Below are 24,217 nucleotides of genomic sequence, written 5' to 3' on the forward strand. Positions count from 1 at the left end.
TTGCCTTTGTCATTGCCCTGTATTTGAAGTGACAGAGTCAACATACATTTGCTCTCAGTAGTGTCACCAAAGCTAAAGGAGATACAGATGAAGTCACAGAACATATATTAAAGCTTATTGCCAGGTGATCACTTGTGGTTTTAGGGCAGGATGGATTTTAGGAATGAGGCTTTAGGATAGCTTCATTATCTACAGTGTGGGTGGTCCCTTTTTTTAAAAAATCAGTGTTTCATCATAAATGCAATGTTTTTTTCCTCCTACCCTTTATCTTTCACTCTGAGTGGACAAGATACATACTCCCTTTAGGGGTTAGCATTAATATATCACGCACGGTTGTGAGGTAGAAGGTTCTACTCATTTATGAACTATGCATGCTGAGTTTTTTCTAATCAGACTGTGGGTTTCCATGGAGATCCCATGACAGATGGTGGCTATACAGTGTTGTTGGTCATCATAGAAACATTTGTATAAGAACCACAAAGTGTATATGTATTCTTCCCTGTGTCTAAAAGAATTTTTACTATTTGAATGAAATTTGTCTAATGTGGTTTTAGCTCATGTTAGAAAAGCTAGAATGTTAATTTTAAGGTGGTTCTCCTATTGATACCCTAACTAGCTTGCATACAAGTTCTAGAAAGAACACATGTTTGTAATTGGGTACCATTTGGTTATATCAGGTTCTTGGTAGCACGCTGATTAAAAAAATAAATATAAAGGTTGGGTGTTGTGGTGCAGGCCTTTAATCCCAGGGAGGCAAGGTAGATTTCTGAGTTGGGTTTATCTAAATTCTAGACCAGCCAAGGCTACATAGTGAGATCCTGTGTCAAAAACTTGAGAGAAAAGAATAAATACGAGCTTAAACGTGAACCATTGGTTATTCAGAACAGTGTAACCCACTCAGTCTTTTTAGTTCAAAGACCCTGTGAAATCTTCATGGAAAATTACAAGTAGTAGGTAACATATATGGCTTTAACAGATTCAGAAGTAGGTAATCTGGAAAGTGGCAGAACTCTCCAAAGAAGAAGTGGGCATTAGAGTTCCAGTGAAATATCCTTTTAAGGTTGAGAGCTACTTGGCTTTTTCGTATTCCCTAAACAGTAAATGCTTATTGACAGGTAAGGTAATAAGTAGAGCTTTCTCACTGTTAAAACACGCTCAAGTATTTTCTTTTTTTTCTTTTTTCCTTTCTTTGAACCCTGGCTGGCCTTGAGCTCATAGACATCTGCCTACCTAGGCATGCCTCCCCCCCCCCCCCCCGCCCACTTTTAATTAATTAAAAGTTAGGTACAGAGTATGTCCATCAAGAATTGTATTTAGTTAATATTCTTCAGAGCTTTCATTCTGAGTTACTTAAAATAATGGGCTATTTTGAAAGTACGTGGATTTATTATTGGTATTTCCATACTAGCTGGCTTTGGTTTGTGTGTCTGAAATTGTCAGCAGGGATGGTGTGAACTTGTTCATGTTTCCCACTGTTTCTTTAGTGAACATCCTAAGGGGAACTCTGACAAAGATGGCAGAATTAAGCTAGGTGGTGGTGGTGCACATCTTCATTCCTAGGGTTCTGGAGGCAGAGGAAGGTGGATCTCTGTGAGTTCCAGGCCAGCCTGGTCTGCAGAGTGAGTGCCAGGACAGCCAGCCAGGGCAAAGGACAGAAAGATGGCCAAGTTGGCTAATGGTGTTCAAAATCTTGAAGGTGATTAGGATTAAATCCTAAAGTCGGTGTATTCTCACATACAGTCAGCAGCTACTTTTCAAATGGAAATGAAATGATAATATTTACGTCACTACCAGACCTCATCCAGTCACTTTAAAAAATTTTACTTTTTTCCCTGATACAGAAAACTTATGGATGTTGATAAACAGGGTAACTGCTATTGATAAATTTCATATAGCAAAAGCTGGAAATTAAAAAAAGAAAACACAACTGACACATTTCTTTCAGTAGTAAGATACTCAGATACCTTCTTCATTCTATTTGACATATTTCAGAATGCCTTTCCCCTTAAGTTTTGTTTAAAGAAATATATTTTCTACAACTTAAAAAAGCCCTACAGCTAGATATTAAATGTTACATTTTCATATCAGTTTTATTAGTAGGGCATTACAGTGATATTCTAAAGTGTGCAAATTAATTCTTCCTGTGTTTTAGGTAAATTACTTCTTTTCAAACTCGTAAACTGCAGTATGTAACTGCTTAGTATGTAATGTATAAATGATCTGGATTAATTTTGTAATTCTGTATGATGTTAGATTGTTATCGATAAGTATAAGTCACATAGGCTTGGCTATTTAATTACCTGTGACTCATGCCTATCAAGAAAAGGCAAATGATAGGAAGGACTGTGGGAACCACCCAGACTCACTGCTGGTAGCCTGCCTAGCAATTGAGGTAGTAGTTACTAAAGAAAATGGAAGGTTCTTTCCTTACAAATTATATTTGAAAATCGTTAACTTTTGTAAAATCATTAAGCAGACCTCAATCTCAGAAGTTGTACAGAACAATTTAGTAAAACTGACATAATTGTGATTTATTAACAGGAATTAAAATGTCCAACCAGTGCTTCAATGTGACAGCATATTTGAAATAAAAAGGAAAGGTCTGTACTTACTGAACTACTTTCACAGAGATCACACTTTTGCAAAAGACTTGTCATATATACAATGCTATACACCAAATGAAAAGAGCTGGAAGCAATTATATATGCAAAAGAAATGCAGTATTTACAGTCTGTCAGGGGTCACTAGAAATTATCTTACATTAAATTACATTTTGCTTGCAAAAAAACTGATAAAACAAAATGAGCCATGTCCACACCAAATTATAAAAACCTGTATTGCATTTTCAGACCTAAGATGCACTCTCAGAACTGCTGACCATAAAAAAGGAAGAAAATCCTCATAGTGCTTTCCTTACTTAATGCATATGTATAAAATATAGAAAATATTCACGAAATGAATTGAACTGCAACAATAAAATTTAAAGGTCATGTAGCTTCGGATCTATGGCCAGAAAAACAGCTGGAATGTTCACTTACAAAATAAAGATGCCTATGAATGGCTCAAGAGCACATTTCTTAAGGGATTTTAAAAGCAAAAATGGGGAACCTACAATGAAAGAGCACTGGTGTTTTTTTTTTTGTTGTTTTTTGTTTTGTTTTTTGTTTGTTTTTCTTTTTTGTTTTGTTTTTATACAAAGTTTCATGTACAAGCTTTAAAAAGTACCTTAATAGGTACATATGAAATATACAGTTTATCTTACAGAACATTTTAAAAAATGTTTAGAGTCCAATTTAATGCCACCCTGAACCGTGGTAATTGTTTTGAAATGTTGGTGGCACCTGTGCTCTGTGAATTGGAATCTGTCCAGGCACTGGAGATGCCTGCTGAGGTCCTTGCACCCCATGTGGCAGGGCCACAGAGCCAGGATGAGGATGAGGACAGAACCCTGAAGCAGTAGGTGTTGGAATACTGTTAGGTCCTTGGTGCTGATGATGAGGACCTGCAACTGGTAATGGACAATGTGGCCCTGTTCCAGAAGGCTGGTGTTGGGGTCCCGGTCCCAAAGTGGTATGATGTGTAGCTTGTGAGGGATACGGTGGGACAGCTGGGTGAGTACTTGCAGGAAAAAGTGGAGGTCCTTGATGAGGTGGGTGGTGTAAGGCTTGACCTGATGTTGAATGATGCCCAGAAACCAGAACACTGGCTGGAGGAGGTGGGGGTGGGGGTGGGGGTGCGGAGTTTACCACATGCTGGTGTTGTGCTTGTAGACTTTGCAGTCCTGAGGGAGGATGGGGCGGTGGGTGGTGATGCGGGGCAGGCCCAGGAGGTGGAGGGGGTGGTGGTAAATGGTGTCCAGTAGTTTGAGAATGAATGTGTGACCCAGGGGTGACAGCATGAACTGGCCCAACTACATGTGCTACAGAGTGCTGCTGATGCGAGTTTGGCTGCTGCATGAGGTGTGGTCCTGGGACAGGTGGGGGTGGAGGCGGGGGAGGGACCACAGCAGCAGCAGCAGTTGGATGGTGAATGGTAGGGTTCTGAGATGGCAGAAAATGTCCTGGAGTAACATGGTGTCCTGGAACTGATTGCTGGCTTGTGGTGCCAGGAAGTGCTTGAGTTGGTCCAGATGTAAACACAGTTTGTTGGGAAAGACTACCTTTGAGCTGAGTATAATTCTGAAAGTTTGCAGAGGGCTGCTGGTTTTGATAGTACGACGAAGGAGGCGGAGGGGGTGGAGGGGGTGGTGCCGTGCTGTTGAGACCTTGTTGGTTAAACTGACTGTATGTTGCTGAAGATTGTCCTGAGGGTGTCTGTGTAAATAATGCTCCAGAAGCTGCCTGCTGAGTACTGGCTTGAAGGTTCTGTGCTGCTGGATAAAAGCTTCTCTGAGTCTCTCGCTGAGGAGTTCCAACTTGAGGTGACTGTGAATGGTGAGGCCTGAAGGGAGATCCTAACTGCTGTGAAGGAGGCTTTGGTGAGAGGTAACCATGCTGCACAGTTGTGTGAGGCGTGGAGGACTTGGGAGGGTTTTCTATGTGAGGTGATGGAGGACAGTGCAACCTTGTTGGTGCAGAAGGCAGCTTTTGTGGAAGTTGCTCATTTGCATTGCGAACATGGGCCTGAGGAGGGTGGGTCTTTGAAAGTGCTGGGGTGTTACTTGACAGCGGTTTCTGCTGGAGCTCCGTCTTCAGGTGAATGGTGTTCTCAGCTTCTGATACAGTGACTGTTGTCTCCCAGTGGGAATCTGGTTTTGTGAGTATTTTCCCATGTAACTGAGCAGGATTTATCGGTCCTGGTGAACCAGGCTATGAGGGGGGGAAAAAAAAAAACTCACATAAATTTTTTGTTTATATAAAATTTAAAAATATGTCCAGTACCTTGAAGTTTACTCTTACTGATATTTAGTGTTGTTTAAAGAGGGCAGGAAGTTGTGTGAATACGACAAGTATAGAGACCCATGATACTGACAGGCACTACTTAGATCCCCCCATCCCCTTAGCTTACAGTGGGACACACATAGGCTCTTCACAGAAAGCATTCCTTTTCATACATGTCGCCTGAGCTTTTGTTTATGGAGTGCCGATAGGCTGGTCATAAAATTGTTTCCAATGAAAATAGGAGTAAACGCTTGTTTACTTCTGGGGGAAATATCAGCTACAGAAGGGTACTGGGAAAACTGCAATGTTGAGCCAGAGTATAAGAATGAGTAAATAGGAGTGTATAAAAATCACAAGCTAATACTTGATGTAACAAGAAAAACAGTCTGACCAGATGTTACCATCAGTTTTTGTGAGTGGCCAGACTTGAAAGTCAATGTTATTACCTTGCTTGTTTTTGAGGGGCTCTGAGAAGTGTCAGGGGATGGACATTCACTCACAGTTGTGGGTTCTGGATTTTCAGGGTCAGGATCTGTAAAGCACAAGAAACCTATAGTCAGTGTACAATTATAAGATGAGTACTGTCACACACAGACACACAGTGCCCGTTGTACACAGCTTTCTTCTGACCACGAAGTACTTTAAAATAATAGCCATGAGAGGTCATCTACTTACTGACCTGCTATAAGTTCACTCAAGGAAGGGACTAGGCTCTTAGTGTGCACCTGGGGAATGTGATTTGAATGAGATGAAGGTGAAGACTGAACATGACTCGGTGAACATGAGACACATGGTGACTCTCCCCCTAGAGATGAAGCAGAGCAGACCCAGAAAGAACATTAGTGCTCACAGGGAACAGGGACAGATAGCCAGTCCCCCTAGGTAGAGAAGAGCAAGGACACTCACCACTGTCTTTATCTCTCCGGTGATCACTGAGCAGTAATGCTCTCTGATAACTCCTTTCTCTTACTTGCTCCACTGAAGTAGAGGCAGTCCTTTAAAAGAATCAAAAATTCCTCTGGTCAGACTATACTTCCTGTCTCATGATGAATGAAAGGGCCTTCACAGGAAGGACTGTGCTATACTGGGACAATACTTTGGTATTAAAGCTTTGAAAGCAGCTTGTTTCATTGCTAACTGCACTCCAAACTGAGATTTTATTCCTGTTTGCTTGAAATCAGACTAACATCTGTGTTTGGCAATTTCTTGGTAAAAAGGAAGGTGGAAATGTTGGAAATACTATGTTAACATTTATAGGGTCGCTTTACCAAAGGGAGCAAATACTCCCAACAAAATGCCCATGTCAAAATTGTAAGTTTGAGTGGGAAGGTAAGGAGCAGAGTGAATGTGGTCTTTTTCCTATTTTCTGAGACCCATCTTAATGAAGCTGCTTCTGTCTTATTGAAGAAACACTTAAGTAAAAATGCTTCTTCATCCCAGGTAACTGGTAAGGGAAATACAACTGTAGAGGATGCTGACTGGGATGGCAACTTCTGCAGGAAGAAATATTTTCATGGCTGAGATAAAAAAAAAAAAATTAGACCTTCCCAGCAACAACCACTGTCTGTTTTATGCTTACACGCCCAAAACAGCAAACAGGAAGAATAACTCTCTTAACTGTTTTCTTCTTTTCTCCTTGTACAATTGCACATTTTGGAAGGGGCTTACCACTGAACTTCTGGGTCTTTCTTCTCACTGGCGTTGGCTTCTTTTGCAGGGCAGTTACTGCTGCCCTCTTCACAAGAGGCATTGTAAGTGGTAGTTGGCGGTGGTAAAGGCAAGCTAGCCTGGTTTTCTACCTGCTCCCCATTTTCACTGCCGTGGACACATGCATCACCACTGTTGCTCAGGTTCCCACTTGTGTGAGGTGATACACTAATCAAAGCAAAGTTTTCTGTCTTAGAACCACTTTTCCTAGCTTCTCGTTGTCTCTTACGGTATTCTAATAGAGAAACCTTAAACAAGGAAAAAAAAAAAAAAAAGTAAATCTTTTATTCTTGTTTTATGTATCAGAATCAATTTATTCTTTAAAAAAGGATACTGCAGCATTTATATTAGGAAAATTATATAAAAATAATTGAATTTTTCATAAATTAACAATTATTAAATGCCTACTATATATGCCAGGCATTGTATTTAGCTGATTTATATGCAATCTCATTTAATCCTCACAACAACCCTAAGAAATAGGTATATTATCATCCCCATTTTACAGATGAGGAAATTGAGTAACTCACTCACTCCAGGTCACACAGCTGGTGAGTGTTGGAGCCGGGATTCGAACCTAGGTCTTATTTGAAAGCCCGTGCTCTTTCCACTATACTACATTGCTTCCCACAAAGTTGCCAACTGGACTCTGTTATAAAAATTAAAAGCACATATCACTAAAATGCTTTGACTTATATATACATCAGTTACTTAACAAATAAGTGTGTTTCTCCCATTCTTGCAAAATAAGGCATTCTGTCTCAAAATTAGGAACTTGTGTGTTAAGGTAGAATCAGTATCATACTTTCCAAAATACTCTTACATCCATGGCCTAAACACTGTAAGTATTATGAGATGGTGAAGAGGCATTTCTTCTCTCCAAGGCTGCCTGCTCAATGTAAAATAAGAGAAATAAGAACAAGTATTATCTACGTATGGTTTTGGTGGAGGCATTTATTTTTAAAGATTACTGTTTCATGAAAAAAATTACCTCGAGGCTTTTATCTCATACTACATTTCTTATTAGACGTTTCATATCACTATAATTTTTACTTCCTTAGGAACATCAGATTACTTACAAAAAGCTTAAAAATGTACACAAAAAATACCTTAACTTACATCACCAAGTTACAAATGCCTCACATAACACATGCTGTAACTATCAATAACCCTTAAGAGCGCAGAGAAAAACCCATTCAAAAGACTGTAAATTGTTAAATCATAACCTTTTTCTTTTGTGGTGGATTCTGGGGTGTGCAACTCCCGTCGATCAAATTGTCATTAACAGTCTGTCCGAAACCAGAGACAAGTGCATCTTGAGAAGTACAAAAGACAGCTGTTTCCATAAACACGCCTCTGGCGTCGTCCTGCATCAGGCACTTGGACTCACTTACTCGGAAGCCTCCTCCAATTTCCAGCTGATGTGAGGGTGTCAAGTCCCTCAAATTGGAGTTGACTGAGAAGTTAACTCCAGTTCTATCAGGACTCTTTCCCCAGGAAGAATACAGTGCACCTCGTCCAGAGTGGGTCGAGTCCAGTTGGCTGTTGGGCTCAGTCCTGTCATGGGCTGGTATTTCCATGTTTTTTTGTAAGGCTGCTGGCTCGACTGCATCGAGTCCCAGTTGAAGGTCTGACACCGATTCTTTTTCCCCTGGGCAAGGCCTGTTGATTTCAGTCCTACTCCTAGGGCTAGTATAACCAATAGTCTTTATTTCTTGAAGGCCCAGTTCAGTTAAATTGGAATTTCTAAAATGCCCCAATGTTAGCATGGTTGAAGATCTGTCATATCCCTGTTGGTGGTAGGAGGGAGGGGAATCACACAATGCCATTTAGGGACAATTTACTATTTAACAGTAATTTAAGCAAAATAATATTCGAGGAAATCAACAAATGAATGGTTTTTTGATAATTCCTTACCTCTTGATTGTAAGTGCGTCTCTTTATTTCTGGAGAACTTTCTGGGGAAGAAATATTCTACATAAAAGTAATGAGCAAAATTAGAAATTAAAGTACAACCACCTCTAGTTTGTAGACATGAAAATTTAAATGCAAAGACTTATGCTTAGATTTTATTTAGATTTAAATCTTGTTGAAGACACTTGCTTTAGGTCAATTTTATATATACATTATAAAAATGCTCATTGTGGCACAAATAAAAGTGTTTAAATTTATATAAATGTAGGTTCCCAATTTTCATAGTTTCTTACCACACTAGTTAACAAGGCAGGAACGGGTTTGCCAAAAAAGTTTAATAAACACTTATTCCCAGGAATAGACATTTCTCCTCCCCTTCCCGTGAAATGTCTCACCTCAAAGTGCATAGTGTTTCCGGGTGTGCCAGGAGTTACTGGGGTCACAGGTGAATATATGGGTTTATAACCATTTCTGTAAGTTTCATCATCTGATTTTATCCGTGGAGGAGTGGCAAATGCTGGGTCCATAGGAGTCATGTCTGTGTGAGTTGGTGTAGCATATGGTGAAGGAGTAGGGGTGGAGCTTTCTGAGTAGGCAGAATCTAGCAACTGATAAAGTCTTCTTTTTTTTAGTGGTGTAGTTAAATCTGTTGGTAAAATAATAATCTATAAGAAATCATACTGCTGGTATTTGCTATAATATAAGGAACAGTAATTAAGATGACTCTCGCCCCCAAACTAGTGTTTTTAAAAAATGGTACTAACATGAAATCTTTCTTAAGCCTACAAACTTTCAGTATTAGCAACTATTATCTTGCCTGAAGTTTATAAGCCTACAAGTCACAAAAAAGTTGCATTATCAAGTACTGCTGTTACTGCAACTGATGTCTTGGCATCCTTTTGAATCCACTGGAAAGCATCTAGCCCCACTCAAAACCCCAACTTAGTTATTTTCATCTACAGTTTTATGTCTGTCTACATGCAAGAGGTCTGCTGAGCACAAAAGAGAAAACCGGTAGCAGTAGGCTGTTTTTCAGAAGTACACAGCAGTGACTAGACTCGGCTGTCACAAAGCTACAACTGTCCTGCCACAGTTCCTCACACTAAAATACCACCGAACAGAAGCACTACCTGGGAGGGAACAGCAGTCATTTAACAGTAGTGGACTTTTATTTTCACCATTAACTGTAGGGCTTCTGGATTCTTCCTGACAAGGTGAATGATATCTATGTAAAATTGTTGAATTTTCTTCTTCTAGAGCTTGTTTCAACCATCGCTGAATAAAAAGAGAAACAATAAACGAATAAGAATTAGTTTGCAGCTAAAACATAGCCTATAAATGCAAAGCCAATCACAAAAGCATTTCATTGTGAGGCGCTCTAGTAAGGACTGAATTTGCATTTGGCTTCTCCTAGATTTTTATATCCAAAGAAAAGTTTACCTTTTTGCATGAGCCAGAAATGTTTTCAGTAGTTTCTTTTCTTCTCTTTTTTTCCGAAAGGAATGGTGATGTAAATCTAATATAATGCTTAGGAGTAGAGTATACATGGGGGCTGTAAGTGAGACCTGGCAAAGAATTGAGCTGTGTAGCTAACACCTCTGGATCTGTAGTTATGCGCAGAGGCCTTTCTGAAAGGCTGTCTGAAGGTTTTCCTGTCTTCTCATTCTTCTCACTTAACCATTCATTGACCAAGTGCTAGAGAACAGAAACATTTGGATCACTATATAGTAATTGCACAGATTCCACTATAGAATATTCTAATACCAAATTAGATATTGGCACATCGTCTAAGACGATAAGTTGGGTAATTTAGATTATTCATGTTATTGGGCTGGAGAGATGGCTCAGCGGCTAAGAGCAAAGTATTGCTCTTTCAGAGAGGACCCAAGTTCGGTTCCCAGCACCCTTGTCAGGTGGCTCACAACCGCCTGTAACTCCAGCTCCAGGGGGATCTGACACTCTGGTCTACATGGGTACCTGCACTCATGTGCATATACCCACAGACAGACACACACATGCATAATTAGTAATAATCTTTAACAAAAATTATTCATACTATGTGGTGAAAAAGAAACCCCACTATCAGTACTTGTATTTTTTTTTTTTCACTTACTGTTATCCTAAGGGCTATTATGTACTGTTTTATAGGGATAAAACAGATGGATACATGTAGAAAATTTATATTACAAAAGACACCAATTTTTGGCAGGTCATGGTGGTGCGCCACCTATTATTCCAGGCTAAGTCAGGAAGACTGACATAGGTTTGAGGTTAGCCTGGGTTACAATATAGTAAGCACCTGACCAGCCAGCACCAGGGGCCTTTTTTCCCCCTTCCCGTTTATTGATATAGCAAAATCTAGGAGATACCAGTGAGTACCACAAACAATGTAGGCCTGTTGCTTTCTATTTTCTATTTGAGACTGTAGGATTGTTAGGAAAGTCTGTTTTTCAAGGAGTGCTTTTCTAAACAAGGTGCCCATCATAGTCGCCTGGAGATGAGGTTAGCACATGGATAAAGAAGCATGTCTACACTGACAGTCAATCCTTGGGTCTTTAGAGGTTTGAAATACCTCTGAAGATCCTTTACTTTTGAAATTTTATCATTCCCCCTTGTACAGAATTCAGCCTTTGTTGTTGTTCTTCTTTGAGAAATCCTTAGGATTATGCCCTGGGCCTTGCACACCCTAGGCAAGTGCTGTTCCACTGAGCCACACCCCAGCCCTTATAATCTAGTTTCTCTTGGCTACCTGATTATACCTGGTCTTGAAGACTAATGACTCCTTAACTGTTAAAAAAAAAAAAAAAAAAAAAAAAAAAAAAAAAAAAAAAAAAAAAAAAAAAACACAAAAAAACAAAGAAAAACCCAGTTGCTTAGGAACATTATTTTTTGGTGTTGGGAAGTATTACATACTCATACAAGAAACAGTCCATCTTCCTTTTCCTATATAGATAATTTGTCTGTACCTTTGAAGAACAATGCTATTCTATGTATTATTAAACAGAATGATAAAATGTGATGTAAATAAACACATAGCACTGCCAACATTTTGCTTTTAACAAATATTTATATTTTATATTTAATATGTAAATGATTTGTAATTGAGAAAATAGTTTAAAAACTCAAGTATTTTTTTCATTTCAAAAAGAAAAACTTTAATTTTTCTCCTTCCAAATGCAGGTAAGAAAAATACTCTTACTATTGAAGGCAAGTATCCACTTGCTTAAGGTATATGGCACAGAAGCTTTAAATGAAACATTACCGATGTCTCCAACAAAACCTCTGACTCTGGCAAGGAAATTAGAGTCTGCCACTGACGTATAATCTTGAACTCACACCAGAATTCATTATGCATACTTTTCTACAAAGTGTATGAAATTAGGTAAGAAAAAGACAGAGCTAAAAAGTTGCAAAATACAGCCGGGCAGTGGTGGCGCCTTTGATCCCAGGACTTGGGAGGCAGAGGCAGAGTCAGGCGGATCTGTGTGTGTTCGAGACCAGCGTGATCTACAAGAGCTAGTTCCAGGACAGCCTCCAAAGCCACAGAGAAACCCTGTCTCGAAAAACAAAAGAAAAGTTCCAAAATATGGTCACTTATCCCTGTATGCTGTCATTTAGAGAAAAACAGCAGCCCCTAATGTTATACTGTTACTCTTGAGCTGAAAAGTTCAAACTGTTTCATTAACTGTGATAATTTTTGACCTAAAACTGACCTTTCTCAGTGGGTAAGGGTACTTTCCTGTCAAGCCTGGAAGCAGCATAGCAACAGGGAATACTGCCTCCTGCAACTTACCCACTGTAAGCCACACGTGCACTCTGGCACATACAAATAAACAAATCCACATTCTTAGTACATTCTGTTGAAACCGTAAGTTTCTTTCCTTTTCATTCTTATGACTGTAAATGTACAGACAATGAAGAAGGGCTGGGAGTGTGGCTCTGGTGTAGAGTCCTTGCCTGCCGTTCACAATGCCCTGGATTAGCTCCATAGGCATGGGAGAGAGGATGTATGTTAAACCATTTTCAGATAAATGAGTATTTTATATATTGTTAGAAAAGCTTATTTAGATAAATCATGAACTGTAGTAACAAAGGTCTTTATATTTATTCTCCATAATACAACTATTAATGTTGACAATTTGGTGCCTCTCATACTGTATCAAGTATCTGAGTGCAAAAATGTGTAAGACAGTTACTTTCAGTTAAAAAGACACCTGTGTGCAAAATATCACTAGGGCTCATACCTTCTTTGTTTTGGGGTACTTGGTGGGACATTTATTAAGTGCTGGAATTTCCACTTCAGTAATTATTTCTGCTGCTGCAGTTTCTGTTTCGGGCTCTACAGCAAGCACAGTGTTTTCAATATCGTTCTGTTGTGATGTAACTTCAATGTCAGGAGAAGATGGCTGTATGTCTGAACACATGCTGATGGTCCTGTGTCTCCGACGCTGCTGTCCAATGTGAGTTCTACTTCGAGAAAAGCTTTTTCTCTGCTTAGTTCTATTCACTTTGGCAGGGGTTGGCTTGATAGCAGTTTCTTCTTTTACTTGTTCCTAGTTCAAAACACAATAGTGGGACTTCTCATGCTTATAGGTATGTTTAGGTTGAAATACAACATTATCTACTTTAAAAACTAGCTTTCCAGAATCTTTTTTAAAAAAAATTATGTATTTTATGTTGGCTGTGGTGGCATACCCCTTTAATCCCAACACTCAGGAGGCAGAGACAGGTGGATCTCTGAGTTCAAGTCCAGTCTGGTCTACAGTGAGTTCCAGGACAGCCAGGACTACATAGAGAAACCCTGTCTAAATATAATAATAATAATGTATTTATTTTATGTGTGTGCATGTGAGAGCACAGCCTGTGGCTGTTGTCTCTCCTTTGCCACATAGGTACTGGGACCAACATAAAGTTGGCTGGCATGTAGCAGCTTTAGTGGGTTAGCTAACTTCTTACAGCAAACCAAAGTAATTCTACACTTTCTTATTTCTAAGCAAGGCAAATATACTATCATTTCAAGTCTAAATTTCCCATAGGATTTGGATAATACTGGATACTACTTAAAATTCATAGCTGGTGAGATGGCCTTTGAGCCTCAGAGTCCACATGACCGAGGAGACAGTACTGACTCAAGAGTTGCCACCCTCCAACCCATGTATACAACAGTATGCAACCACACTGAAATCATTTCTGTAGATATAACTAAACAGAAACCACTTCTGTAGATGTAACTACACAGAAACCATATATTGTGTACAAATACTTGAAGGCACTTCAGTCTGAAAGTAAAGGCAAACCTAAGTAATAATACCTGGCTAGCTTCAGCATCTGTGATGACCTGTGACTCTTTACACTCAGGCTTAACTTCCGTCTTGGCTGTGCTGATCCTTTCCAAAGCTTGTTCTCGTCTTTTCTCTCTTTTTTCAAGTCTGGCAAAAGCTTGCAAAATTGCTTCCATTTTTCTTTCTTCTCTTGTCTATGGAATTTAAAGTTTGAAGTAAATACTATCATTATTCCAAATGTCAAATGTTCATGACAGATTTTAGCATAACAAGTCTATTGCTGGTAGGATGGGGAACAGTTTATTCATTCAGTATGTGTATGAATCCCAAACTTCAACTCATAAGTGTATATCACAAAAGAACAATACAGCAAACATATCTTAAAAACAAAAAAACTTCCCTGTTTTACCAAACCCCCCCCAAAAAAAAATTTTTTTTTTAATCAAGAGGTTTGCCTTTAAAAAATAAGACTAAAACTCCCTAAGGAAACAAGAAAAAGAAAAAAAGAGAAAGAAAAAATAAAACTCAAATGCAGTAAAGGAGTCAATGTGTCATTGTGACATCGAGGCAAAGTCTGAGGGTCAAGCCATGCCGGAACCACACTCTATCACTCTGGCAAATTAGTCTTGACATTTCTAAGCCTGGAAAAGAGCACACAACACTTAACCCTTCACTGGATTGTTACTGAGCTCCAAGACAAACAGTACTTGGGAATGGCAGGCATTCATCAATGTTAACTCTCACTCCTACTTGTGCCTCCATCACAAGTCTTCACAGGGTTCCTCTCCCTTCTGCTGCTCCTTCCTTACACTGACACTTCAAGACAGGGCTGAGGGAACAGCAAGAGTTCCTTTGAGCATCAGTTCTCTTGGGCAGAGAACATTAAGAGCAAGACCCAGAGCCTTGAGCAGAGGGCCTGGCACATGCTTCAGCTCTCAACCAGAACCAGGAAGCAGGTCCATCAACTGTCCAGTTATCCAAATCAAAGAACCAGGTCCTGAGGCTCAGATCCATTTGACTTTCCTCCTTCATTGTCATCGATGTGGGGAAGAAAGAAAGAAAGATCAGAAACTCAAGATCTGGTTGCCACAGATTTCGAAACATTGGAGCTTCAGCTTTAGTTCCAATAATTACTGGCAGAGATTTAGGCATGTGTAACTGTTACTAAGCACATTCAGTAAGGGAACAAAAGGTGCTGACATAGCTTTGCAAAGTTTCTGATTTTTACCCTTTTTAATTTATACAGAGGACATGAGTCCACAGAGGTAAGATTCCTTGTTCATGGACACACAGCTGCATCTTTTCATGTAATCTGGAATAATGGGTAATTCAAAACATGGTTTCATTAGTTCACTGGAACAGGAAAAATGTTTTCTTTTCTTTTTTGGATTTTTGAGACAGGATTTTTCTGTGTAGCTTTGGAGCCTACCCTGGAACTAGCTCTCTAAACCAGGCTGGCCACTGACTCCCAAGTGCTGGCATTAAAGGCATGCACCAGTATGGTGGCCTGGTGGGACTGAAAAATTTAAAGCCAAATTGTTAGACAAATTTCTGTCTCTACCTTACTCAATTACTATTAAAAAAACAAAAACAAAAAAAAAAACAAAAAAAACAAACCCTGTCTCTGTATATCAGATTTCATTTAGAAATCTAGACTTGACAAAAGTAATTCTTAAAATTGCCTCACCGTTGAACCTGGTTGGAGGGGAGACTTCAACTACCATGATTGCTTCTTTTCAAAAACATTTTAAAACTTAGGGAAAACATTTTTCAGAAGAAACAAGCTTGTTTTACAACAACGTTATTATTTTTCTTAATACTTATTTTTGTGTGTTTGCCTGTGTTTCTGTGGACTATGCATGTAGGTGCCCTTGGAGGTCAGAAAGAGGCATCAGATCTCCTAAAACTGGAGTTATAGTTGTGAGCCATGAATGTAGGTGCTGGGCAAGGAACCCAGGTCCTCCACAGGAGTAAGCAGTAAGCACCCTCACCCACTGAGCCGTTTCTCCTGATGCTTTTGTGTGTGAGTAACTCTACTAGATAGATACCCAAAGAAGAGATTTTCTTTATTATAGTTATCCTATTATAACTATATGTATATCAAATTTCTTTGACATAATCTAGGATTTCCTTGTTTGGGATTGTGAGATTGAGAATCTGAGATAAAACTGTATCGTTGAACTCCCTTGAAAGTTGTGTGACATGTTGATTAAATAAAACATGTTAGAGGTGGTTCATAATCTTTAGTTGGTTAAGTCCGCCTAGAAAATGTCACATTGCATATTACTGAGGGAACAAAAGCCCACCACATATGTAGATGACTCAAAGGTATAAACTACCTTCTTTCCAATTAACCACTGATGCCACACAATGCACCATTCTTACCACATTCCTACAAGCATTTATTATATAGCAAAAGTTGAAAGCACTAAACAAATTCCGAATGACTTTAATTGAGATTTGTTAGTTACACAAATGTTTGAAAATAAATGATTGGCTGAATGGATAAAAACCATTAGCTTATTCATTTATTTGTTTGTTTTAAAAGACAGGGTCTCTGTGTGGCTCTGTCTGTCTTGGAACTATGTAGACCAGGCTGTCTTTGAACTCACAGAGATCTGCCTGCTTCTGCCTCCTAAGTGCTACAATTAAAGACTCGAGCTACATGCCCAGCTCAAGTTCATTCAGTTTTTATATTCACCACTGTATCTAATGCATTAATTGGTACATGGTCTTGTGTAAAGATGTGTATTTAATGAATAAGAATTTGTAACCATTTTATAGATCTCTGAAAAGTATGTTAGGTCTGATGTAGTTTATAGGGAACTGGAGCTGGTGAGGAAACAGGGAATACTGGACATCCTGATTAACCCTAGCAAGACTATAGCTTCTCACGGCTGAGGTTTAGAACAGTGATGCAACCCATGGCTTAATTCATTATCTGTGAGCTTCGGAACTGACAGGTTCCAGTTCACAACTAGATATGGTATCCTGTTATGCTGGAGTGTTAGCTAGAGTTATGTGGGATATTCCACATGACCTATTGATACACTATTCTTCTGGTATTTCTTAGTATTATAATTTCCTGTAAGCAGAAGAAAAAAAAAATAATCTTACCTCTTCCTACTTGAGGTGTAATTTAAAATTTAGTTTATCTGTGTGTATGTGTGGGAAGGAGTGGTATGCATTCCAAAGTGCTAAAGGACAATGTGAAGGAGTCAGTTCTCTCCTTCCACAAGGGGAGTCCTAGAGATGGACTCAAGAGTCGACAGGCTTGGCAATCTATGCCTTTACACACTAAGCCATCTTGCTGTGGAAAACAAGTTGAACTGGGTAAGCTGTCACTCATTTCAAACAATGGAAAATAAGCCTGTAATTTGAGCACCAAGGTAAACTTGGTGTTAGAAGAAATGTGTGTTCCTCCTGAAAGCTTTTCTGGCTTGCTAGCAAGTGCCTTTTCTGAAACAAAAATTATCCCTGAACCTCAAGAGCAGTACCCCTGGCCTATAGTAGCCAGAGTGCAAGAACAAGAGAGCTGGTTGGGGAAACAACAGCTCTGCAACCTTCCAGTCCCCCTCTCCTCAGTCTCAGTACCCACAGGCTGAAAGAGCCCCATAGTAAGACATCCCTCACTCTAGAACTGTCAGTAAACAGAAGATGAAACCAGAAAGCACCTACCAAATAACCAGCTCACAGTTCAGAAAAAAGACTACTACTTTACAAATATGAGCTTCCCCAAACCTCTGTCACACAGAAATGAAAACTGACAAATGAACTTAAAGATGGCTGGTTAAGATTATTATGAATGGAAGTCATTCCAAAGTAATGAGCATTCTCCATTTCCTGTGTCACATCACAGTTAAAGGCACCCTCAAGAGCCCTGTTACTTGACATTCAGATGCACTATGCCCATTCTCTATCCACCTAGTTTTACGTAAGTAAACCCTACCCATGTATCAAACACTTAGATTTTTGTTACATGAATAACTACATATTTTATAAAGCATAGGTCACTGCTGTGTGAAGAAGTGTAACTGGAAGCATTTAAAGATTTTGAATTATTTATTACAAGGCAGCTAAATCATAACCACCTCATTTTGTTTGAACAGACTATCTACCATATCATTTTAACAAAGATGATTACTAATCTCAAGAATTAGTCAGCATCAGCTTAGTCATGCAATAAGGAGAAAGCAGTGGTAAGTTAGAATGATATCCATCCTACTTCTGTCAGATGATGCTTCTGGCAACAAATCTGCAGCCATACTTTAATAATATTAAAGCTTGGCAGCTTCTAAACTTTTTCTAAGTTAAGTCACTTCTAAATTCATCAGTAACAGTTATAGATTCTAAAAAATAATAGTGTTTCCCCAGGATACTTGTTCCCTAAAATAAGAACCATGAATTCCAGAAGAGTCATCATTCACCCCAAAAGCTGCAAGGTATTCAAGTGCAGATAAGGCTAACCAAAAGAATTTCTAAATAACAACACAGTTTTTCACAAATGTCATATTAGACATCTATGAAATACAACCTGCCTCTGAAAACTGTGAGAATCATACATAATTCTAGGCGATGCCTATAGACATGAGCTGGGCTGTGGAGAAGACTCAATTGGCTCATACTCGTGGCCTCTCTCTTCTAAGTGGCTCAGTACTAAACTGCTACCATTCTAAAAGCCATGCACTTTCCCCACCTTAGCAGCTGAGGTCATGATAATAAACAAGTTCTCGTAAGTTTATGTTATTATGTGAAAGTCATCTGGCTTAGACATCTGTCACCCACTGATCAACAGCAATGATTCCTAGCCTAATGTCCCCTTCCTCCCACACTACTCCAGCTCCAAGTGTATGTGTCCTTCCTGAAGCTGCACAATCAGTTGAAAAGGCTAGATGACCTCAGCTAAAGGAGGACCAGCCTCTGATTAAGGGTACGAGTAGTTGTGCTCACCTACGAGACAAGTTCCAAGTAAGCTGTTAGGGAGTTTATGCAACAGTTAGTGCAACAGTGGCAAGTGCAGATGTCTCATTACTTCCTGACCACCCTTTCACTGAGTCTCAATTCTGTCTTAATGTGAAGACCATCATGAATCAACTCCATGTACTCCAGGTTGAAGCTATTTGACTATAATAGGCACTGGGAGGCAGGGGCACATAGATCAACAGAATTCCAGGCAGTTAGAGTGCACAGTAAAAGACACCACACAGTACACCCTCACATACCAATATATTTGTTAAAACTGAGCAAGGTGTTATATAGATAAAAATCAGCAAAACAATTCTGTTTTGCTAGAATCGTATACAAAAGATTCCAGAGAACTTGACTTGGAGGACAGCATTTCTGATTCCTCTTTATCCAAATATGGTAAATGGAACATATTAGCTAGTAGTTCCTAATGAACTGTCCTGCACAAGAGAAAAATTTAAATCAGTTTGACATAAATTTCTCAGAAGTATTGCTACCATCTATAGTCTACTTTCTTTTTAAATTGCCATTTTTTCATTTACTCTCTTCAATCCAACTGTTGGTATTAATACAACCAGTATAAATGACAGTCTACAAGAATAAAAGCTGATTCAAATTAATTTTTTTTCCAAAGTCAAATAAGGCTTTGAGAAGAAAAGCCGAATTATTTAGAAACTTATTTACATCAATAAACTAAACATCAAAGTTATGTTCCAGTTAGAATTAAGATCACAATGATCATGAAGCTAGGGTCAAGGAGGCAAAGATTTTAAGTTTCATATCATATGCATGGAAAGCTAACTGCAATTGTTAATTACTCTTTTGCGGGGAGGGTGCACACCAGATCAACCCAGGCCCTTACATACTATACAAATTTTCTTCACCAAGCTATACTCCAGCCCTGTAATTTATTTAACCTACTCATCTCATGGTAATCCTATTGCTCTATCCCTAAAAACCCTTTGAGACTACAGGTATGAGTCACCACACTCTGCTGCTACAATTGACTTACAATTTCTTGTCCAATTTATACTGACAAAACATTTGCAGCTAAATCATGAAAGACAGAGCTGTTGTTCATGATAACTTTGAGAATACAGACACTGTGGCTACTAAGCCATGATGGGATCTTTAAGTTTTGCTAAGTTATTTTTACCTGACTTACTAATATAAAGCTTAAAGTTCTGTTTCTGTCTTAAATCATGAAAAAAAAAAAAATACAATTCAGCTAATGAAAAGGCATACTGAACAATAATTGTGGCATTAAATTTATTAAAAATTCTTGGCTCTAAAAATGTTCAAAGTTATTTCTTAAAGGTGATATACATTCTTAAATGCCCAATGAAAGTCAGTAAAAATACAAAAAAAAAAAAGTGTATTTAAATGGTAATGACAAAGACAAATACAAATGCTCAATGACATGTCATGAACCCCAAATTTGCTACCTTGAAAGACAGAAACCCACATAAAAGTAGTTAACTCATAGAGGGGCAGCTGACCCAGCCCAAGGCACCATAAGCAGCCACTAGCTCCCAGCTTACCATCTTCCTTTTTCTTTCTGCAATTTGCTCCTCAGATTCCATTTCTACTTCATTGCTAACAGGAGTTTTTTCTTCCATATCATCAATAAAATCTGGTTCCTGAAAGATGGGAATGGCATTACTATTAATACTACTCCATCTTTGCAGTGTATCTTTTAACCAAAATTTAATGTGTAAAATAGGAAGCCCACCAAAATCTGAATTTCTAAACAAAGTTTTCAAACTCATACAAGCAAGTAATTTTGTTTTATGAAGTTCCAATCAAATATAGTAAGTACTGTGGTTTTATGTCCCTATTTGTTCAGAACGAAGTTTCATCAAACCTGCAGATGTGAAATCTTCACTGTTCAATTTAATACCTAAGCTAGCTAGATATGGCACATGGTGGCACACACCATTAATCCTGTGCTCTGGAGGCAGAAGCAGACAGAGCTGAATTCAAGGCTAGCCTCATCTATGTAGTGAGTTCTCAAAGAAACAGCAAAAACCCAGGCTATCTGGAATGTCTTTAATTACCCAGTCTTAGGAAAATGTTCAACTCTATAAGGATCTGTCAACTTGGTTGTTTCTTAATAATGTGGCTTCTATTGTAGGAAATCGTATCTGAAAGTAAATAGCAAAACAGGACTAGGGACAGCTCACAGTGGTCCAACACTTGCTTAGCAAAACAGGACCTGGGATAGCGCACAGAGGTCCAACACTTGCCTAGGGTGTGTTAGGCCCTGTTATATCTCCAGCACTGGAAAAATAAGTATTTAGACTATTAAATGATTTTATGCTTAAAAAGATGTTTAAATACAACATTTTCCTCTTTAAAATAATTTCCTTGAGAATTAGGAGAGAGGTACCTGATTATTTGATACTGATAGTCTCAGTGGAGAAAGCTTTCTCTGTTTTGTTTCTGGACTCTTTATTTTGTTGTTTGTTCCTTCGCAATCCAAAGTAATATTCTGATTTTGTATATCTTTTTCTTTTGAAACATCTTTCTCCTTTTTCCCTTTTTTCCTTCTGGTCTCATAACCACTGTTGATGTTTTCTGTAGACTCTGAACTCCGTTTCAGAACAGGGCACTCGGGATTTTCCTTGAGGCACGCACAGTCCACTTTGTATTTACTGAAATGACAACCAGATAAACATTACTACATAAAACAAGACTGAGAAGTTCATAATCTCCTTTAAGCTGTAACTCCATAAAATTCATGTTATTAATTAAAACTAAGCCTTAGCATTTAAGTTCCTGGTAACTATGGCAAAATTGATGTTTTTTCATAAAAAAAAAAAAGTATTAGATACTGATTTTTGTTGTTTTGTGGTACTGGGGATTGAGTCCAAAGACAAATACTTCAAATATACTAGGCAGGTGCTATAGCACTGAGCGGTAGCCCCAGCCTTTAGATGTTGGTTTTGAACAAAGCAAAAGGATACTATAGCTTGTGCAATGTAGACAGCATTAAGGCAAAAACTACTCTTACTTGGTCTTAGAGTGTTATGCTGAATTTTCACTTAAAGAAAATGCTAGCTATGTTAAATACCAGGTCTTACCTAGTTTGTAATATACTTTAAGGAATGATTTTAATAACCAGTTTTCCTTAAAAGACACCTTAAGAAAACTTTAATTCTAAGTCTTCTTTTAAATGGGAGCCTGAAAAATTATACTATCCCTCATCTTCACAGTAATTAATACTCTCAATATTATAAATGAGCTTAAAGCTTAGGCTCATGAGTCTCTAAATACTTCCTTTTTGGATTACACTTAACTGCAGAAGTCTGATAGCAACAACTTGTGTTTACCTCAACAGTTACTCTATGCCAGAAACTGCTTTTTAAACAGTTCATATATGTTAACTCACCAACAGTTCAAAACATTCAATTAAGTGAATAGTATTCTCAATCTTGAGCTAAGGAATCACAAAGTGAAGCTGAAACTGGTATACCGTTACATAATAAGTAATCAAGCTAGATATAAAACTACACAGATCTTTAAAAGTTTATACTCTGAACTTCTCCTAAAGCAGTAACCCCAGCCATTTTGTTTCACTTCCCCCTTCTGAGAGGTTAAGAGCTTTTAAAAAGCTGGAGAGACTAAGGCAGCAGGGAAGCCCCCGTCTTTTTAAAAAAAGAGGCACCACCAATTAAACATTCATGCTGTTTACTAATAGGCTTTCAAAATAGTCTATTTCCTGAGGCAGGAGAGCTGGTTGAGCAGTTAAGGTCACATCCTGGGGCAGTAGAGAATCCAAGTTTACATCCCTGCACCCATAGAGTGCAGAGCCCTACCTCCATGTGACTCAGGGTCCTCTTGGCCTATTCAGGAACCAATATACATGTGGCATACATTCACATAAACACACACACACAAATAAAAATTAAAAAAAAGGGGAGATAGTCTACATTGTTATGATAACTATGACTCAACAGTAGAGATACATGTTGAAGGTAAAGGGGCTGCACAGTAAAGGAAATCAATGCACACTTCAAAACTTAATTTTAGAAATGATGCCTGTCATAAAATGTTTAATAATATGTAAGAGGATGACTCAGAGTGAAGAGCACTTTCAGAGAACTCAAGTTTGGTTCCCATCACCCACAGCTAGACAGCTGCCAATCCAGATCCAGCAGCAGCGCCCCCTTCTGGCCTCTGGCATCCACCCACATCGTACACACTGACATACACACATAAAAACAAGCAAATAATAAAATACAGGAGGAAACGAATTAAAATATTTACAAAAGAGTGAAAGAGTCTGCATGTGGTGCACATCTGTTAATTCCATCACTCGAGAAATAGAGGGTGGAAAAGCAGAGTTCAAGAACATCTTAGGGAGTCTGAGGCTAGCCTAAATCCTCTTCTTTACCCTCAAAAAAAAAGAAAAGCACTCTACAGCTACATCTAATTTATTTAATTTGGAAAATAAGTACATGGATATTTGTGTTTCATTGCTATAGTTTTAAAAATACAAATAGGTTATTTTTAAATCACAAATTAATGATTTCCTCCCTAACATTTCAAAACAATAATTCTTGAAGTTTTACTGCAGGATATACAATGCAAAGAAAAACTGATACAGTACCTTTTGTTTTTATGAAAAAAATTATGTATTCATAACAAATGACCAAGGAAGTTATTTAACCAGTTGCAGTATAAGAAAGTGAGAGAAAAAATTCTCACATAATGAAGTCAGTGCTGTATAGAGAGATTCAAGCTAATAATTAGAAGGTCTGAACACTCACATCACATTCAAGTCTATAAAGTAAGTAACAAGGATGGATAGGATTACTGATAACAGCACACTTAATTTCGGGTACTTCCAACCGTCTCCTGATAATAACAATGTCTAAATTAAGATGAAGACATTAATCTATTTCAAACAACTAAGGCATTTACAGACTTGAACTTACCAATTCCCATAGTCAAAATCAAAGGCAATAGTAATCTCAGTCCCTTTTGGGATACTCTGTATGGAGTAAACGTAGAGATGTATGGTTCCTTCTTCAATCTCATGTCTTACCTGTTAAGAAGCATAATTATATATTCCTATACACTATTAGGAAGATTATTCATTACTATTCGTTTATGTTGTTTGTTTTTGATAGTGTCTCACTACACTACCATGACTGGCTAAAAACATTCTTAAAAGCATTTTACAAGCATGACATGGAAACAGCCATTCATCACAAGACTTACACATCAATCATCACCTGAAAGGCTTTCAAAAGTACACTGTCAGCACTACCGCCTATCCTCTGACACTCAAAATACAACACTGCCATCTCATTATCTGAACATACATATAGCATGCTTGAAATTGTGGATTCTTTGAAGTCCTAAATCACCCTGGGTATGAGTGTGCACTAATGGTACACCTAAGAATACTTTTCTTTGACAAAGTTTCCCTTCCCATGATACTCTTAGTTCAGAATGACTGTT

At 38.4% G+C, this 24,217-nt stretch overlaps 1 protein-coding gene across 5 annotated transcripts in view; it reads right to left on the reverse strand.

Moving 5' to 3' along the window:
• Positions 1–2,510: 2,510 nt before the first annotated feature.
• Positions 2,511–24,217, reverse strand: part of Kmt2e (lysine methyltransferase 2E (inactive)) — a 66,425-nt gene continuing 44,718 nt past the window's right edge. For 4 of the 5 annotated variants that reach the window (XM_027393408.2, XM_027393407.2, XM_035451588.1 and 1 more), the window contains 15 exons: positions 23,689–23,798; positions 21,138–21,402; positions 20,290–20,388; positions 13,813–13,977; positions 12,746–13,054; positions 9,942–10,196; positions 9,632–9,776; positions 8,897–9,147; positions 8,505–8,561; positions 7,814–8,377; positions 6,549–6,835; positions 5,787–5,875; positions 5,560–5,685; positions 5,327–5,412; positions 2,511–4,808 (listed from right to left, as the gene is read on the reverse strand). In XM_027393408.2, coding sequence (XP_027249209.1) covers positions 3,294–4,808; positions 5,327–5,412; positions 5,560–5,685; positions 5,787–5,875; positions 6,549–6,835; positions 7,814–8,377; positions 8,505–8,561; positions 8,897–9,147; positions 9,632–9,776; positions 9,942–10,196; positions 12,746–13,054; positions 13,813–13,977; positions 20,290–20,388; positions 21,138–21,402; positions 23,689–23,798 — 4,323 coding nt within the window. In that variant the 3' untranslated portion in view covers positions 2,511–3,293. The remainder of the gene's footprint in view (positions 4,809–5,326; positions 5,413–5,559; positions 5,686–5,786; positions 5,876–6,548; positions 6,836–7,813; positions 8,378–8,504; positions 8,562–8,896; positions 9,148–9,631; positions 9,777–9,941; positions 10,197–12,745; positions 13,055–13,812; positions 13,978–20,289; positions 20,389–21,137; positions 21,403–23,688; positions 23,799–24,217) is intronic. The other variant, XM_035451589.1, reaches the window with a different exon arrangement.

This window comes from Cricetulus griseus (assembly GCF_003668045.3).
Source record: "Cricetulus griseus strain 17A/GY chromosome 1 unlocalized genomic scaffold, alternate assembly CriGri-PICRH-1.0 chr1_0, whole genome shotgun sequence".
In the NCBI taxonomy this organism is placed as follows: domain Eukaryota; kingdom Metazoa; phylum Chordata; class Mammalia; order Rodentia; family Cricetidae; genus Cricetulus; species Cricetulus griseus.